This window comes from Phocoena sinus, chromosome 5 (assembly GCF_008692025.1).
Source record: "Phocoena sinus isolate mPhoSin1 chromosome 5, mPhoSin1.pri, whole genome shotgun sequence".
NCBI classification, from domain to species: domain Eukaryota; kingdom Metazoa; phylum Chordata; class Mammalia; order Artiodactyla; family Phocoenidae; genus Phocoena; species Phocoena sinus.
Genome location: NC_045767.1, coordinates 32,071,238 through 32,089,987, shown reverse-complemented (window position 1 = coordinate 32,089,987; position 18,750 = coordinate 32,071,238). Strand labels below are relative to the sequence as shown.

The 18,750-nt window shown below is 40.7% G+C and overlaps 2 protein-coding genes across 5 annotated transcripts in view; both read left to right on the top strand.

The window, feature by feature from the left end:
• Positions 1 to 18,750, top strand: part of SGMS2 (sphingomyelin synthase 2) — a 111,051-nt gene that overhangs the window by 84,401 nt on the left and 7,900 nt on the right. The window lies entirely within an intron of this gene.
• LOC116754398 (cytochrome P450 2U1) overlaps positions 13,442 to 18,750 on the top strand; it is a 30,676-nt gene continuing 25,367 nt past the window's right edge. For all 4 annotated transcript variants that reach the window (XR_004350051.1, XR_004350050.1, XM_032632990.1 and 1 more), the window contains exon 1: positions 13,442 to 14,500. Coding sequence is in view for 2 of the 4 variants with exons in the window: in XM_032632990.1 (XP_032488881.1) it covers positions 14,011 to 14,500 (490 nt within the window). In the remaining 2 variants the exon portion in view is untranslated. The remainder of the gene's footprint in view (positions 14,501 to 18,750) is intronic.

The window sequence follows — 18,750 nt, the reverse complement described above, 5'->3', positions numbered from 1 at the left end:
TGACATACATTCTTGAATCTTCACAAAACCCCACGAGGTAGGCAAGGAAAGAGTTGGTGACCCCATTTTGTGAGATGAAAGAACTCGGAAGTATTAGGGCTGGAACCTGAATTTTGTTTTCTCTGTTTTGCTACCTTCCTGTGATAATTACTGTGATCACCATCACTGTTCAGAGGTTTTGCTGTTGTCACTGTTGTTGCTTGATTTTTAGGGGAGTTTATTCCCTTATCAGCCAGTTAGTTTGTTGAGAGGGCAGCTGGTCGTTGGAACAGGTTCTTTGTCAAATGCTACCGATTTTTCCTGTAATTGGAATTTACTACATTTCAGAGGGGAGAAAAGTCAATTCTTCTAGTGCAAAATGGCCTTGAAAGCAAAAGAATCCCCAAGTGTTTGAGCTTTCAACTTTGTTAGAATAAAGCTAACTCGTTGCAAGTATCACTTATAGGATAGTAGGTAATCATGTACCTAAGCCTTACACAAGTTGGCGGGGTGGGGGTGGGGGTGGGACGGACCAAGGTGCATAAGGTTTTATCTCTAAATGTGACTCTCTCAGGGATTATTCCCAAGGGAATGTCAAAAGGCCGGAGAGATACAATGACCTGTTTTCAAAGGATAGCAAAGCTCTGAGGAAATGGAATGGAGTCTTGGGACACACTGTAGTCTGGATTGATTCTGGGCTCCCCAAGGGACCAAAGTGAAGCTATAGGATTGTTTGGTCCTGGTGTGAACTGGTGAGTTCTCTGTGCTAAAAATCTGTCCAACCTGTGCCCTTGCTTCTGATCAAGTTTCTGGGCACGCTTTACTTCAGTTCTTATATCCAAGAAGTTATCTCTTTTTCTTCCTAAGTTCCTTAAATCATGTGTTTATTTGGGTAAAGAAAAAAGAAGCCACTACTCTTGAGAAGCTACCATGGATCAGGCACTGCTCCTTGGTTTCCTCTTGTTTAAAGCCAGGTGAATCTCATTATGCTCTTTTTTACACCTGAGGGAACTCCAGACTCAGATAGCTAAATATAGTACAGGGAGCCCCGCTGGCTGATTGGCACACAACTGCCCAAAGCCCATAATCTTCCCACCATATTAATGGGATGGAAGAATCACCTGCCGTGGGAGGAATGCAGGAGAGGAAGAATTGCCTCTTCCAGAAATCTTTGGACAACCAAGTTTTGTGCTGTTGAGAGCAAAGTTATGGAGGGCTTGAGCTTGAGCCTGTAAGATTCTTTGACCCACATTCAGCAGATTTCCTTTCTCCACCTTAACTCTAGTCCTTTCATCTATAAATATGCTCTTTCCTCTTTATATCCTCATGCCCTATTACTGACGTGTGATGAAGGGGGCAAAACCCAGTTGCCCCGTCATTCCTCTCCTGTCATCACACACCTGCCTGTGGCAGATGGCAGGGGCTCTGGGTTTGCGAGGAGACTGAGCCCCCAGAGCACACACCCCAGGTCCCCAAGCACACAGGGTTTTTCAGGGAGGGAGTGATACTTTTGAACATATTTTATATTACATCTGGTCAGTTTCCCAGTCCATGGGTTGAAGGGAATGTTTACATTTGACACCAGGGGAAAGACATTTCCCAGATGTCTGCGTGGGTTTAAGCCATTTTAACAAAAGACCATAAACTGGGTGGCTTAAACGAAAACGTTTAATTTCTCACAGTTCTGGAGGTCGGGAAGTCCGAGGCCAGGGTGCCAGCATGGTCGGGTTCTGGTGAGGGCCCTCTTCCTGGTTTCCTCCCCTGTGGGACCGGTGGAGGAGTGAGAGCTCTAGTGTCTTTCTCTTCTTCTAAGGACACTAATCTCATCACCCTCCTGACCTCCTCTAAACCCAATTACGTCCCAAAGACAACCTCCCATACAATCCCCTGGGGGTTAGGGTTTCAACTAATGGATTTTCACCAGTACACAGACATCATGTAGTCCACAACACCTGGGTTTTTTGATTTTATACAAATACATCTTTCAAAAGCAAAGTGCACTTTTTTGTGCAAGATGTTAAGCTCTTTGGGTCCCGTGGCTTTTGGTAATCTGTGAGCCTGTCTCTGCAAGGCACTTTCCCACTGCTTCGGTGAACAGTGCCCTCTGTCCCGGTCAGGCTGCTCTCATCCCGGTCCTCTGTGCTGCAGCAGCCAGTCCAACCACGTGAGGTGCTTCCCCCAACCAGACTGTCACCTGTGTACCCAGGAAGGCAGTGTGACATGGTGGCCCTGTGCTCTCTGGGTCTGAATCTCGGTTCTTCCAGTGCTGGCTGAATGTGGAAGATGTCAAAAAAGTTGCCTAACCTCTGTGCCTCGGTTTCTTTATCAGTGGGATGGAAATAATAATAGTCCATGTCTCACAGAATTGTTGGGAAGACTAAAGATGTTGTTATAAGATACACATTCGGTTAAGTGTTAGCCAAATTCAGTTAAATATTTTAGGTACCATAGTTCTAGCTCTGAAATTATTCACGTATCAATATATCCAGATCTTGCTTGTCCTGAAAGTTCAGCTGAAGTCTCATCCCCTGAAAACTTTACCTTACTTCTCTGAATCTGAGTTCCTCCCTAAAAGATACATACAAACTAATTGTCAAAATGTGAGATACACTCACTGATATAAGATTTTTAAAAATGTCCTGTTAACATACCAGATTTTCTTAAGAGAAGGAATTGTCTTAGTATTCATTCCAGTGTCTAATAAAGTTCTTATCACATACAGCAAATATTTGTTGAATGAGTTTTTTTAAATATCATCTTTTGTGTTTGGAATATTAACAGAATGTATGAGGCTTCGATGAAAAGGAAATTGCCCGTCATGCCTCTAAATAACTTGCTTTAAAATAATTGAAGCACTTATCAAATCATCAGATGTTTATAATTTAAATGTTTCAGTAGCCATCATATTATATGTATTTTATGAGATTTTAGCCAAAAATATGGATTAAAAAATAAAGGCTGAAGTGGAAAATCCAAAGACTTTGGACTCAGCCCCTAGGTTTAATTCCTAAGCAAGTTACTTTACCTTTCCGAATCATCATGTCCGTCCCTTCTGTAAAATGAGGGTGAAGAAAGCTACCTCCCAATGTCATGGTAAGGATTGGAGATAATGTTTAGTAAAGCACTTGATACTACCTGACTCGTTAATATATATTCAAGTCTAATCAGAAAATAAATTCATGGGATTTTAAAACTTTTAAATTTTATGGGAAGGGATTTTAGAATTTTTAAATTGCAAGGATTTAGAATTTTCTACTTAATACAAGATACATGTGTTTGTCACACTGTACAAGCTTTTGGATTTCAGTTGAGAACAATGTCAGGTGTTTAAGCTTATGTTTCCAAAGCCTCCTCTGCCTCTTGCCCACATTTTGTACACTAATCAGATGCATGAATTGTTTTGCTGTATCTCTCCAGAAACATCCAGAAAAATGAGTGATGAATTGCTAGTGTGGAAACGGTTTTTTCTAATGCAAAAGGACAATTCATTCAAAGAGGTAAACTGCGGCTTGCCCTTGACCATTGAATTAAGGGTGATTATCCCAGTCATAAATAGCTACAGCTGGTCCATCACAGTGGGGTTATATGTTTGGTGTAATGTTGAACTACCGACAAAGTTACTAGATTTCACCAGAAACTAATCTAGCGAGCTGACTTTTGAATGACCTGCCTATATATTGGGGGAACACCAGAGTTTGGGCAAGTGCCAAAAGGTCTTAAGATTAAAGAGAGTTAAGCTCAAAAGCAGAAAAAGTTGTTAAAGACTGTTTTGGTATACGACAGCCTTTCCAAGAGAAGTGTTGAGAAATCTGCTTCTGGAGCTATTTAAAATGAATTGTCCAAACAGAAAAATTCACAAAAATATGAGAATTAGCCAATATACTCTTTTTTAAAAAATTTATTTAATTTATTTATTTTTGGCTGCATTGGGTCTTCGTTGCTGCGTGGGCTTTCTCTAGTTGCGGCGAACAGGGGCTACTCTTTGTTGCGGTACGCGGGCTTCTCATCACGGTGGCTTCTCTTGTTGTGGAGCATGGCCTCTAGTCGCTTGGGCTTCAGTAGCTGTGGCATGCAGGCTCTAGAGAGGAGGCTCAGTAGTTGTGGTTCATGGGCTCCAGAGGGCAGGCTCAGTAGTTGTGGTGCACAGGCTTAGTTGCTCCGCGGCAAGTGGGATCTTCCCAGACCAGGGCTCAAACCCGTGTCCCCTGCATTGGCAGGCAGATTCTTAACCACTGCACCCCCAGGGAAGCCCAACCAATACACTCTTTAACTAACGGGTCAAGGAAGAAGTCACAAGGGAGATTTGAAAATACTTTGAGACAAATGACAATGAAAAAAAAAAACACCAACATGTATGGGATACAGTGGTGCTGAGAGGGAAATTTATAATTATAAATACATACATTACAAAGAAAGATTTCAAATCAATAACCTACCTGTAGTTCTTAAGGAACTGGAGAAAGAGAAGCAAACTACACCCAAAGTTAGCAGATGGAAAAAAATAAAAGTTAAAGTAGATATAGAGAATAGAAAAACAACAGAGAAATCAATGAAGCCAAAATTTGCTTCTTTGAAAAGACCAACAGAATTGACAAACATTTAGCTAGATTGACTAAGGAAGAAGAGAAAGAAGGCTCAAATTACTAAAGTCAGAATGGAAGTGGGGACATTACTACTTGGTTTTATAGAAATAAAGCATTTATAAAAGACTATGAATAATTGTAAGCAGACAGATTGGATAACTTAGATGAAATGGACAAATTTCTAGAAGCACAAAGCCAGCCAGTACTGAATCTTGAAGAAACAGAAAATCTAAACAAACCTTTAGTAATGAGAATTGAATTAGCAATCAAAAATCTCCCAACAAAGAATAACCCTGGACCAGATGGCTACACTGGTGAATTCTACCAAATATTTAAAGAATCAACACCAGTTTTTCTCAGTCTCTTCCAGAAAATTGAAGAGAATACTTCCTGACTCATTCTGTGAGGCCAGAATTACCCTGACACCAAAGCCAAACAAAGGCACTATGAGAAAAGAAAACTTCACACCAATATCCCTTATGAATATTGACACAAAAAGAAACAAAATATTAGCAAAACCAAATTCAGCAGCATATTAGAAGGATTATACACCATGACCAAGAGGGATTAATTCCTAGAATGCAAGGATGATCCAATACACGAAAATCAATCAATATAATACACTACTTTAACCGAATGAAGGGGAAAAATAACATGATCATTTCAATTGATACAGAAAAAGCATTTGACAACATTTAACACCCTTTCATGATAAAAAAAAGAAAACCTCAATAAACTAGGAATAAAAGGAAACTACTTCAACATAATAAATGGTATATATGAAAAACCCACTGCTAACATCACACAATGCTTTTCCTCTAAGATCAGGCAAAAGACAAGGATGCCTGCTTTCATCACTTCAGCATAGTATTGGAAGTTCTAGCCAGAATAATAAGACAAGAAAAAGAAAGAGCATCCAAATTGAAAAGGAAGAAGTAAACTTAACTCTGTTCAAAGATAATACGATCTTATATGTAGAAAACCCCAAAGATTCCACACACAAACTATATTTAGCTCAAATAAATGACTTCAGCAAAGTTGCAGGATATAAAGTCAAAAGACAGAAATCAGTCACACTTCTATATACTAACAATGAACAATCTGAAAAGGAAATTTAGAAAACAATTTGATTTACAATAGCATCAAAAAGAAAAAAATAGGAATAAATTTATCCAAGGAGGTGAAAGATTTGTATACTAAAAAGTATAAAACATTACTGAAAGAAATTAAAGAAGACCTAAATAAATGGGAAGACATTCCATGCTCATGGATCGGAAGACTTAATATTAAGATGATAATACTACACAGAGCAGTCTACGGATTCAATGCAATCTATATTAAAATTTCAATGGTGTTTTTTACAGAAAAAGAAAAGCCCATCCATAGGTTCATATGAAGTCCCGAGGGACCAAAACAATAGCAAAACTGTAGGCAAATTGTCCATATAGCCAAATTTGTCAGAATAGCCAAAACAATCTTGAAAGGAGAAATAGTTGGAAACCTCAAGCTTCCTAATTTTAAAACTTACTATAAAGTACAACAGTCAAAACACTGATACTGGCAAAAGGATGAACATACAGACCAATGGAACAGAATGGAGAGCCCAAAAATAAACCCTTGCATTTCTGGTCAATTTTTGGCAGAGGGTCCAAGAGCATTCAGTGGGGGAAAAGACAAGTGTTAATAGTCCTAGAAAAACTGGATATCCACATGCAGAAGAATGGAGCTGGACCTTTAGCATATAGCACACACAAAAATTAACTTGAAAAGTGAATCAAGACCTAAATTTAAGAGCTAAAACTATAAAACCCTTAGAACAAAACAGTTCTAAGTGAAAATCTTCAGGACCTTGGATTAGACTGTGTTTTCTTAAGCATGACACCAAAAGCACAGGCAATAAAAGAAAAAAAATTACATAAATTGGACTTAATCAAAATTAAAAACCTTTGTGCATCGAAGAACAATGTCAAGAGAGTGAAAAGACAATCACAAAATGGGAGAAAGTATTTGCAAATCATAATATATCTGATAAGGGATAAGCATTCAGAATGTATAAAGAACTCCTACAACTCAAAAACAACAAAACATCCCAATTCAAAAATAGGCAAAGGATTTGAATAGACATTTCTTTAAAGAATATATACAAATGGCACATAAATATATACAATGAAAGCACATGAAAGGAATCTCAGCATCATTAGTCATTAGAAAAATGTAAATCAAAGCCACAATGGGATACCACTTCATACTCATTAGGATGGCTATTATGAAAAAATAAAAAGAACAACAAAATAACAAGTGTTGGTAAGGATATAGAGAAATTGGAGCCCTCATCATTGCTGGTAGGAAAGTTAAAACTGGTACAGCTACTGTAGAAAAAGTTTGGTGATTCCTCAAAAAGTTGAACATGGGGTTACTATATGATTCAGCAGTTCCATCCCTAGATAGATACCTGAAAGAACTGAAAGCAGGGGCTCAATCAGATATTCATATACCAATGTTCATCACAGCATTATTCACAAGAGCCAAACGTGGAAACAACCCAAATGTCCATCGATGGATGAATGGATAAACAAAAGGTAGTATGCGCATACAGATGGCCCCTAACTTATGATGGTTCAATTTAAGATTTTTTGACTTTACAATGGTGAGAAAGTGATATGCCTTCAGCAGAAACCATACACTGAATTTTGAATTTTGATCTTTTCCTGGGCTAGCGACATGTTATAGTACTCTCTGGAGACACTGGGCAGCAGGAAGCAGCTGCAGCTCTCAGGCAACCACGCAATCGCAGGGGTAAGCAACCGATACGTGTACAACCATTCAGTATCAGACAACCTTTCTGCTTTTCACTTTCAGTACATTATTCAAAAAATTACATGATTTTGCCCAACTGTAGGCTAATGTAAGTGTTCTGAGCATGTTCAATGTAGGTTAGGCTGAGCTATGATGTTTCGTAGGTTAAGTGTATTAAATGCACTTTCGACTTAACTGTTTTCAACTTAGATGGGTTTATGGTTTATCAAGATGTAACCCCATCATAAGGAGAGGAAGATCTGTACAATGGAATATTATTCAGCCATAAAAAGGAATGTAATTCTGAGATGTGCTACAACATGGGTGAATCTTTAAAACATTATGCTAAGCAAAATAAACCAGACACAAAAGAACAAATATTGTAGGATTCCACTTATATGAGGTATCTAGAATAGGCACTTCAGAGAGACAGAAAGTAGAATAGAAGTTACCAGGGGCTGGGGGAGATAGTGAGTTATTGTTTAATGGGTACAGAGTTTCTGTTTGGGATTGTGAAAAAGTTCTGGAAATAGATAGTGATGGTAGTTATACATCATTGTGAATGTCCTTAGTGCCACCGAATTGTAAACGAAAAATGGTTAAAATGGTAAATTTTATGTTATGTAAATTTTACCACAATAAATAAAAACAAGCCCCTCCATATTTATTCCAGCATAATTTTAATAGAAATTGGAAATAACCTAGATATTTGTTAACAGAGGATTGGGCTAACATTGTGACATGCCTGTATGGATTTCTCAATAGTCTTGCTTTCACCTCTACCCCTTTACAGAGCAGCCAAAATGATTCTATTAAAACATCAGCGTTAAATGAGAAGAGCAGGTTAGTGAACTAAATGCATAGTATGATGCCATTTATGGGGCGGCGGGGGAAATCTATATAAGCGTAAAAGAAATCTGAGAGGAGGTATATCATACTTTTAACAGAGGTTATCTCCAGGTGGTAGAAAGACAAAGTGCATGCATGCGTGCGCACACGCGTGTGTGTGTGTGTGTGTGTGTGTGTGTGTGTATGTTGTGTGTACTTTGTTCTATGTAGCAACAGCCTTAGTACCAGTTCTGTTTCTTGGTATTTATCTTAACTGAAATAATCAGAAATGTATATATCACATTATTGTTCATAATAGCAAAAAAATTGAAAATAGCCTGTGTTGACAATAGGATATCTGTCAGATAAATTTTGAAATATTCCTAAACAGTGAACTACACTTTTAAAAGTCCAGAAGTCAACAAATAATGGCCTGAAGAATAAGTCCAGCTGTTGTCTTTTTTTTTTTATAAATAAAGTTTTACTGAAATATGGCCATGACCATTTATTTACATATTGTCTATGGCTACTTTCCTGCTCCCGTGGCTCAACTGTACTGTTGTGACAGAGACCAAATTGCTGGCAAACCTAAAATATTTACTATTTGGCCCTTTTCGGAAAAAGTTGCTGAATCCTTGGACTAGAATATAGTAATTAAAAATGATTTGTGGGAGAAAAACATGGAAAATGTTAATGATACATATACATATCCATGGTTATAAATTAAACTATTTATAAAGGTACCATAGATATATGTGTAAAAAGGCTGGAAGGATACATACAGAAATGTTATAAATTACTTCTGGGTGGAAAAAAATAAAAAGGTGATCATTATTTCCTCTTTTACAGTTTCTTGCATTTTCAAATTTTCTACGAAAACTATGTATTGCTATTTTTTGAATCAGAATAAAAAATCAACTTTCAGATATCTGGTTTGCTTTCCTAAAGGGAAGAGTAGGTCATCTTTCAAAGTCTTTCCTAAAACGTGATTCTTTGTGAGACTTGGAAATGAGTCTTCATTATTAGGCAAATGGCCAAGCATGCTTACCGCCACCAGGAAGTAAAAACCCTATGCTTTGCTGAGGCAAACAGGTTATACTTTACCTTGTAAATGCACTTTATTTTTTCAGATTGTATTGACTAAGTATGTTATTAATCAGGGTCCAAGTTCAAGGTCCTGACAATCTACTTAAGAAGGTGAATCTTAGGGACTGGAGGTATTTTAGAATCCTTGTGTTAAGCTCCCTCATTTTACTATGAAGAAAAAGTCGGAAAGGTTAACAACTTGTCCCTGTTAGATCTGGGCAGACTCCCATTTGGTTTCCATGCTGAGTTCTGCAAAATAAATGGAAGTAAGTGAGGGAGAAGAAAGGAACATGGATTCCAGCAATGCTTCGGCTTACATAAAAATCAAAGGAGTCCGTAACCATTATGTCCAGGCTAATTAAAGTAAGTGTATGTTTATTTTTTTAGAGGAATGTTACTCTAACCATTTTCCCTTCTATCCCTCTTTATTTACATACTAAACTACTAGTAACTGTTGTTACAATAACAATATATCACATAACTGTTACTGTGGGCATACATTTCACAATAGGTAGCTAAGTCTTCTTACTTCACCGTGTCTTTTCCTTCTAAGATATTGGATTTTATTCTATTTTATTTATTATTTTATTTTTATTTATTTATTTTTTTGCGGTACACAGGCCTCTCACTGCTGTGGCCTCTCCCGTTGCGGAGCACAGGCTCCTGACGCGCAGGCTCAGCGGCCATGCGTCACGGGCCTAGCCGCTCCGTGGCATGTGGGATCTTCCTGGAACGGGGCACGAACCCGTGTCCCCTGCAACGGCAGGCAGACTCGCAACCACTGCGCCACCAGGGAAGTCCTTGGATTTTATTTTTTTAATTTGTTCTACTGAGATAAAATTTACTTTGAGTGAAATGCACAGTTCAGTTTTGACAAATGCGTATGCTCAAGTAACTAACACCCCAATCAAGACATAAAACATTCCCACCACCTGGGAAAAATGTCTCATGTCCCTTCCCAGTCAGTCTTGCCCTCTGTCCTGATTTACATCACCATGAGTTAGTTGTGCCTTTCTAGAACTTCTTATAAATGCAATGCTTCAGCATGTAGTCTTTTGGGTCTCGCTTCTTTACTCAGCGTAATGTCTTTTTTTGAGAGTCATCATGCTGTGGGGTGTATGATAACTTATTCCTTTTCATTGCTGACCAGTCGTCTATTTTACAAATATATCACAGTTTCCTTCCTCCTCCTCTTTTGTTGAAGGACACCTGGATAGTTTCCAGTTTGGGCATTAAACAAAAAATTTCTTCTGATCCTGGAACCTCTTTGTCCAAATAAAAAGTTTTGAGAATTGGATTTTGTTACTTTGGAGATTCTGCCTTCCACCGATATGTTTCAGGGTCCTTCCTCCCTTCATCTCCTCTCCAGAAAATCATAATACATTCAACTGGAGAAGAATGATATGGGTAATATTGAAGATGGGCAAGTTTATTTGTTCATCATACAAGTCCTAAAGGCTGAATATAGAAAACCAGTTAATATCCTGACCAGTCTCACAATCTAATTTTGGAAAGGGCAGGTAAGGTTGCAAGGAGTGAAAAAGTGAGACAATACGGCCAACCCATAGAATTAAAAGCATTGTCAGGGCCCGAAGGTAATTATTACAATTACAGCTTGTACTTATCGAGCCTGAGCTAAATGCCAGACATTGTGCTAATTACTCCATCCAGTCTTTACGCTTGTTGTAGGCACATTTGTTATCCCAATTTCATGTAGGGTACATGGACGCTCAGAGAGTACATAAGGAAGTACCTAACACTATATGTAGAAGACACTCAAAGGAGTATATATGAAGCAAATCATAGGAATTTAAAGGAAATGAAGGGATTAATTTTTAAATGGCTAGTGGAGTTGTGCCACTAAATAAATAATTAGCATTTCAACTTTCTCTTCTCATTAGCATTTTGCAAACTCTTCTTAAGCCATAAGCCCTCTCTGTTCATGCTCACTGACTCTGGATGGATATACTGTGTAGCATTCACCTCCCAGGGAATTACCAGCCAGCTGGACAATTGTAGTTTTACAAACAGAGTAATTTAACACCTCTCTCTTTTAACACCACTCTTTTTTTTTCTTTTTTAATTTTTTATGTATTTTTTTTTTGGCTGCGTTGGGTCTTCGTTGCTGCGCGCGGGCTTTCTCTAGTTGCGGCAAGCGGGGGCTACTCTTTGTTGCGGTGAGCGGGCTTATTGTGGTGGCTTCTCTTGTTGCGGAGCACGGGCTCTAGACCTGCGGGCTTCTGTAGTTGTGGCATGCGGGTTCAGTAGTTATGGCTCACAGGCTTAGTTGCTCCGCGGCATGTGGGATCTTCCTGGACCAGAGCTGGGACCCGCGTTCCCTGTATTGGCAGGTGGATTCTTAACCACTGCGCCACCAGGGAAGCCCAACACCACTCTTGATAACAAAATAATAGTACAGATATTTTGGATATCTGTACTATTTGTACTGTTACCAACAATTCTGTTATCTGTACTGTTACCAACAATTCTGGCTGAAATCCATGTACAGCAAGAAGGATTCCAGTGAGAAAGCAAGTGGTTTAAAATTATCTTTGGGGATTCAATTTTAAAGTGTTTTCCTTAATGCCCTTCTTGTCCTCCTTTCCCTCTCACCCCAGCCCAAAGATCTTTTAGTATTCTCTTCCTTTACTGCTACTGATTATTATATTATTCATCTATTTAAAATAGGAAGGATGGAGCAGAAAGTATTCCTTTTTCTGGCAAGAAAGCCCTGAATATCATTTGGGGAAATTCATCCCTAAGAAGCACTGAATGAGCTATGTGGTTTTATGTTTAAAATAGTTTATCCATAGTATGTATTATGAACAATGTAGCTTTCTCTATTAGCTTGCAAGGGCTGCCATAACAAAGTACTACAGACTTATTTCCTCACAGTTCTGGAGGCTAGAACTCTTAAGATCAAGGTGTTGGTAGGGCTGATCTCTTCTGAGGACTCTCTCCCTGTCTTGTAGATGGCCATCTTCTCCCTGTATTTTCATGTTGGCTTCCCTCTGTGTCTGTCCATGTCCTAATCTCTTCTTCTTAAAAAGACACCAGTGATATTGGATTACAGTCCACTTATATGACCTCATTTTACTTTACCTCTTTAAAGACCCTATCTCCAAACAGTTTCATTCTGCGGTACTGGGGGTTAGGACTTCAACATATGAATTTTGGGGGAACACAACTCAGCCTATAATACTTCCTATCTGCATCACAGAGCTGTTAGCCTAAATAAGAGAATTACTTAGGAAAACAATGTGAATGTAATTATATCCTGTATAAGAGGGTGTCTGTTAAGGTCGTTAAATTAGTCACATGGTCAACTATTTTAAAATCATTTGTGAATTTAAGTTGCTTGTAAGGAAAGATGTTAGTGGCTACTATTTTGGAGAACAGGCTATGAAGAGAATCAGATGACATATTGAAGATCATCTGTGCAAACAAGTGGTAAAATTTTTTAAATTCTCTAAATTAAAAAAAATGAGAAAAGTAATCTAACAATGGTTACTTATAGAAGATAAGAGGTGTGTTTTTTGGGGAAGCTTAAAATAATTTATGAAGAGCATGGCAAAAATAGTATTAGAACAGAGTAGATGTGAAATAAAGAATAAAAAGGATCAGAAAATGGGAAACATTTGTTCATTATCATCAGTTACGTTGATTTATACGAGACTGGCCTTTTAGCAGACAGAAAATGGTCTAGTATCGACTATTCTGTGTCAACCTAACATAAAAGAAACCAGAGGATTTAGCCTGTAGAAGACAGAAAAGGGAAGTGCCTACGAGCCATAATTACGGAAAATTAAAGGACTTTGTATTGAAAGCATTACACAATTCTCACTTAAAATCTCAACCTCAGCATAGTTATAATGATACTGTGACCCACTCCTCACCCGATTGATTTTCTTTTTATATTATTAGCTACTTAAATCCTCCAAGCAAATTTCTGGATTAGGTCTTCGGCTTTACCCAGGCCACACGCTGAAACGGACGCTGAACTTACACTCTCCACATAAAAGGGATATTCCCGTGTATGGCAAGTTATAAGAGCTTTACTCCATCACCCCACCCACCCCACTATTCCCCCCCCATCCTTTCTCCGGAGCGTTGGCCACCTACATCTACAAATTCTACACATTGCATTTCCATCATCCTGCTGTCAGTGGGTGGAGGAAAGGGTCATTTCTTCCTCCGAATCCCGATTTGGATAAAGCAGTACCCCTGTCTTTTTGCTACCAGGAGATAGGGCGGGGACCCCCCTCGCCCACCTCAGGGTAGAAGCGCTGGTGTTGAGGCTGAGTCGTACGAGGGGCCTGTTGACCTGGCACGGTTTAAGCACTCAACTGACAAACAACACAAGAAATCCGGTAACCAATCAGAGCGTAAGGGTTTGGTGCGAGCATCTTTTTTTTCAGGGGCGGTCACAGCCAAGTCTGACCCAGCGGAGGGGCGCGACCCGGATTGGGCGGCCAACTTCCAGACAGCTTGCCCAGCCTGGTCCGCGGACCGCCACAGCCTGGTTGCGAGCGCGTCCCCGTTTCTTCTCGGGCGTCGCTGATTGGAGAGGCTGGGGAGGAAGCGGTGGGCGCAGCCAATCCGGAGCGGCCTCCGCCGCTCTCCTCCCCGCCCCCGGGCTTCCAGGGGAGTTGGCCTTGGGGCCGAGCACCGGTGTCTGCGTGTGCTCTCGTGAGGATAGCGGCAGGAGCCCGGGGCTGAGGACTCCGGCGCACAGGCCATGGCTTCCGCCGGGCTGCCCCAGGCTCCCGCTGAGGACTACCCCTGGCCTCTGCGCCTTCTGCACGCGCCCCCGGGGCTGCTGCGGCTGGACTCCACGGGCGGCGCGCTGCTGCTTCTCGTTCTCGCCGCGCTGCTGGGCTGGAGCTGGCTGTGGCGGCGCCCGAAGCGGGGCATCCCCCCCGGGCCCACTCCCTGGCCCGTGGTGGGCAACTTCGGCTTCGTGCTGCTGCCGCCTTTCCTCCGACGGAAGAGCTGGCCGTACCGGCGGGCAAGGACCGAAGAATTGAATACCTCGGGCCTGGGCGTGCAGTTGCTCCTGGCAGACATGGCCCGTGTGTACGGCAACATCTACAGCTTCTTCATCGGCCACTACCTGGTGGTGGTCCTCAACGACTTCCACAGCGTGCGCGAGGCGCTGGTGCAGCAGGCCGAGGTCTTCAGCGACCGCCCGCGGATGCCGCTCAACTACATCCTGACCAAGGGGAAGGGTGAGCTGGGCCGCGGCCGCGGGAGCCTTGGGGGTCAGGGGTCACGGGCCGTGTGAGCGCGCGGATGGGGCTGCAGGTGCGCCGGAGCTGGGGGGTTCTGTGCCCCCTGCGGCCGCGCGCACCCAACCTGCCTCACACCTGCACCCAGCGCGGGAGGGGGAGGGCGGCGCTGCCTCCCACTCCCGGTGCCTTTGAGATCCCCTGCAGCTGTGATAGGTTCCATCTTTCCAGGAGTATTCGCTCCTTCCCAGAATAAGGCCTCACTCTTCAGGCTGTTCCCGACGAGAAAATTCGGCCGTGTTAGAAAGAGAGAGGGATGTTTACACCTTTTGCGTTTTGGGTGCAAGAGTTTAAGATTATTTCCCCATAAGATAGGAAGTCCAGAAAACACGATAGAAACTAATTGGCAAACCTAATGTACAATAGGTTTATAGTTTCTGTGATTCCTGCTTATGGAAGGCTAAGTTGGGCAGTTTTGAGCATTGGTAAACATGTTATCCGCTGCAATAGAATATCACATTTGCCCTTTTGCCCTTTTTGTTTATCAGTGTTCCCCTTTGTCTTATTGGCCGGCACAGGTCCCAGACTGTGTTTCCGTCTGTGTCAATCCTACCCTTCGGTCAGGTGTTAATTTTTTTTTCTTTTTTTACATCTTTATTGGAGTATAATTGCTTTACAATGGTGTGTTAGTTTCTGCTTTATAACAAAGTGAATCAGTTATACATATACACATGTTCCCTTATCTCTTCCCTCTTGCGTCTCCCTCCCTCCCACTCTCCCCATCCCACCCCTCTAGGTGGTCACAAAGCACCGAGCTGATCTCCCTGTGCTATGTGGCTGCTTCCCACTAGCTATCTACTTTACGTTTGGTAGCGTATATATGTCCATGCCACTCTCACACTTTGTCAGAGCTTACCCTTCCCCCTCCCCATATCCTCAAGTCCATTCTCTAGTAGGTCTGTGTCTTTATTCCCGTCTTACCCCTAGGTTCTTCATGACTTTTTTTTTTTCTTAAATTCCATATATATGTGTTAGCATACGGTATTTGTCTTTCTCTTTCTGACTTACTTCACTCTGTATGACAGACTCTAAATGTCTTTCCCTCAGGGAGTTTTTTTCCTCACTTCCGTTCCAGGTAAGTTAGTCTCCCTTGTTAGAACCAGTTTCATTGCACAAGTACTTTTCCTTCACTGCACTTATCAATATTGAGGCTTCATAATTCTGTAACCTTGGCCTGAATGTGAGTCTTCACCACTAGACTGACATCTAGGAAGACAGAGTTATTCCTTGTCCTGCCTGGCACATATAGGAGTCAATAACTATTTATTAAGTAAATGAACTACTACTTCCTTTTCCTGGCATGTGGTATAAAGAGATCCAGGCTTTTCAGAATCTGATGAAGCCAGAATAATGATGATCTTAATATTCTAAATGTCCCACTGAAAAATAAATCATACATGTCACAGTTCATACCTTACTCTCTCCATGTCTTTACACCTGCTTCTTCTACCTGGAATTCTCTTCCGTTCTCATGGCTGCCTGGAGAACTCCCACCTGCTTTTCTTTCCCTCTCTCTTTTTAAAAAAATAATGGTGAAATACAAATAACATAAAATTTACCATCTTAATCATTTTTAAGTGTACAGTTTAGTGGCATTAAGTCATTCACATTGTTGTGAAACCATCACCACTGTCTCCAGAACTCTTTTCATCTTGCAGAACTGAAACTTTATACCCATTAAACAAACACTAAAAACCCATTAAACATTTAAAAACGCTCTAACCCCTGGCAACCACCATTCTGTTTTCCGTCTCTGTGAATTTGACTATCCTAGGTACTTTATACAAGTGGAATCATACAATATTTATCCTTTTGTGACTGACGTATTTCACTTAGTATAATGTTTTAAGGTTCACCCATATTGTGGCATGTGTGAGAATTGCTTTCCTTTTTAAGACTGAATACTATTCCATTGAATGTATGTACCACATTTTGTTTATCCATTCGTCCCCTGATGGATACTTGCATGCTTCCATCTTTAGACTATTGTGAAAACTGCTGCTGTGAACATGGTATGTCTACAAATACCTGTTGAAGTCCTTGCTTTCAGTTCTTATGGGTGCAAATCCAGAAGTGCAATTGCTTGATCATATTATATGTTTAATATTTTTGAGTAACTGCCATACCATTTTCCATAGCAGCTGCACCATTTTACATTCCTGCCAGCAACAGCCAATGTTTCAGTTTCTCCACATCCTCACCAACACTTGTGTTGTATTTTTTCATACCTGCTTAAATGTCACCTCTCTGAGAATGTGTTCTGTGACCTATTTCTCTATCCTCCCAGGTACAGGTGAGCTACTCTTTTCTCTGTGATACCACTGTTTTCGTTTAAACCCTCATCGCATTCCCTAGCAGTCAGTAAGTCTTGTCAGCCTGCTGCAGATATATCCATGTTCTGTATCCATTCACTTCTCTCCATTTCCATCTCATCCAAGCTACCATCGTTTTTCATTTCTTACTCCAGAAGCCTCTTAACTAGCCTGCTTGCTTCTGCTCTGATCTTTTATCCATACAGCAGCCAAAGGGATTTCTTTAAAAAAAAAAAAATAAAAATGTGAATCAGAACAAATCATGTCGCTTCCCCCACTGAAACCAGTTGTTTCCGACTCCATACTAGACCTACTGTGCCCCAAAGGATCTGGCCTCTGCCTGCCTTTCTCACTTTATCTCTTTCCACTCTCGCTTTATTGTACATTTCAAGTACAGTGTCTGCTCTGGACACACTAAGCTGATTCCTGGAAGGTTGGTGACTGCCTCAGGCTACTGGGTTTTGTCGTCCTTAGGCCTGGGATAACTTTAAAAAAATTTTTTTAAATATTTATTTGGTTGCACTGGGTCTTAGTTGCGGCAGGCGGGCTCCTTAGTTGTGGCACGCATGTGGGATCTTGTTCCCTGACCAGGGATCGAACCCGGGCCCCCTGCATTGGGAGCTCGGAGTCCTATCCACTGCGCCACTGGGGAAGTCCCCTGGGATAACTTTTTACTTGGTTTATTCCTTATCATCTCTCAGGCCAATTGTCACCTTTCACTACTATTTTAGACACTGCCCAATATCACAGCTTATTTTATCTCATTTATATTTCACTAACCTCATTCATTAAAAACTTTGAAAGCATTTAGCCTATTACCAACCCCACTTACCATTGGAATGTGAACTCTGTGAGGGCGAAGATCTGGCTCATCTTGTTAACCACTGTATGCCTTCTAATCGGCACAGAGCAGGTAATCAAGAAATGAATGAATGCATGCATACATCTGTTGATACATACATACATCTAACATCTGTTGATGCACTTACCACATTATATTGGCACTTTTGTTGCTCATCTGTCTTTTCCTCCTGATTTTTAAAGGTAGGAATTAGATTTTCTTCTTCGAGGTCCTTCTTGGTGGGTGTATAGTTTGGTTAAGAATCTATAAGGCAGTTTCTAAGTATTAGTTGGATCACAGTTTATTATTGGATCCCTCCTTATTTTGTAAAGTCCTGGGAGCCTGGGGTAATCTGGTGCTTCAGCATCCCAACTAAAGCATTAATTCCTCCAAGAGACAGGACTTTTTAGGTGATGCTGCTCTTGTATTCTGGTGGATGTGTGTTGGACGAATGTGCTGTGAGAAATTTATGTTGCTGGTGAAAATGATTGACAGGAGAAAGTAAAGCAAGAACCATATGTCACAAGGAAAATGCTTGTCGATTTAACTTGGAATAAAGAACAGGCCATCTGAATAGGAAAATGTAGATAGTCAAGGAATCTTTTAATGGAATTGTTTCAAGGGTGAAAAATAAAAGGGGAGAATGTGAGTTTATTTCAAGATGCCCGTCGAAGGATGAAGAAGCAGATGAGTTCTGGGTAGCCGTCATAGATCAAGAATTGGATGGCATAGTCATCCTGAAGAAGATAGGCCACAGGAGTGAAAGGCTGAGCGGCTCAGCTCAGCAAGATTTGAGGAGTGCCCGAGCCACCTTCAGTGCTGTTTCCAGTGACAAGATTGTAAAATGCGGAAGTTGTCCAGAAGCAGGATGCGTAGACTCTAAGAGAAAGAAAAGTGATATTAAGAATTAGAGGCCAATAACGTTATTAAATGTTTATATTTATTTTTATAAGATATTTGTAAAAGAGTTTTGCTGCTAAAGTTGATGAGACTCGAAGAGAAGGAATATTTCATGAACAGTGATGTGCTGGAAGTAG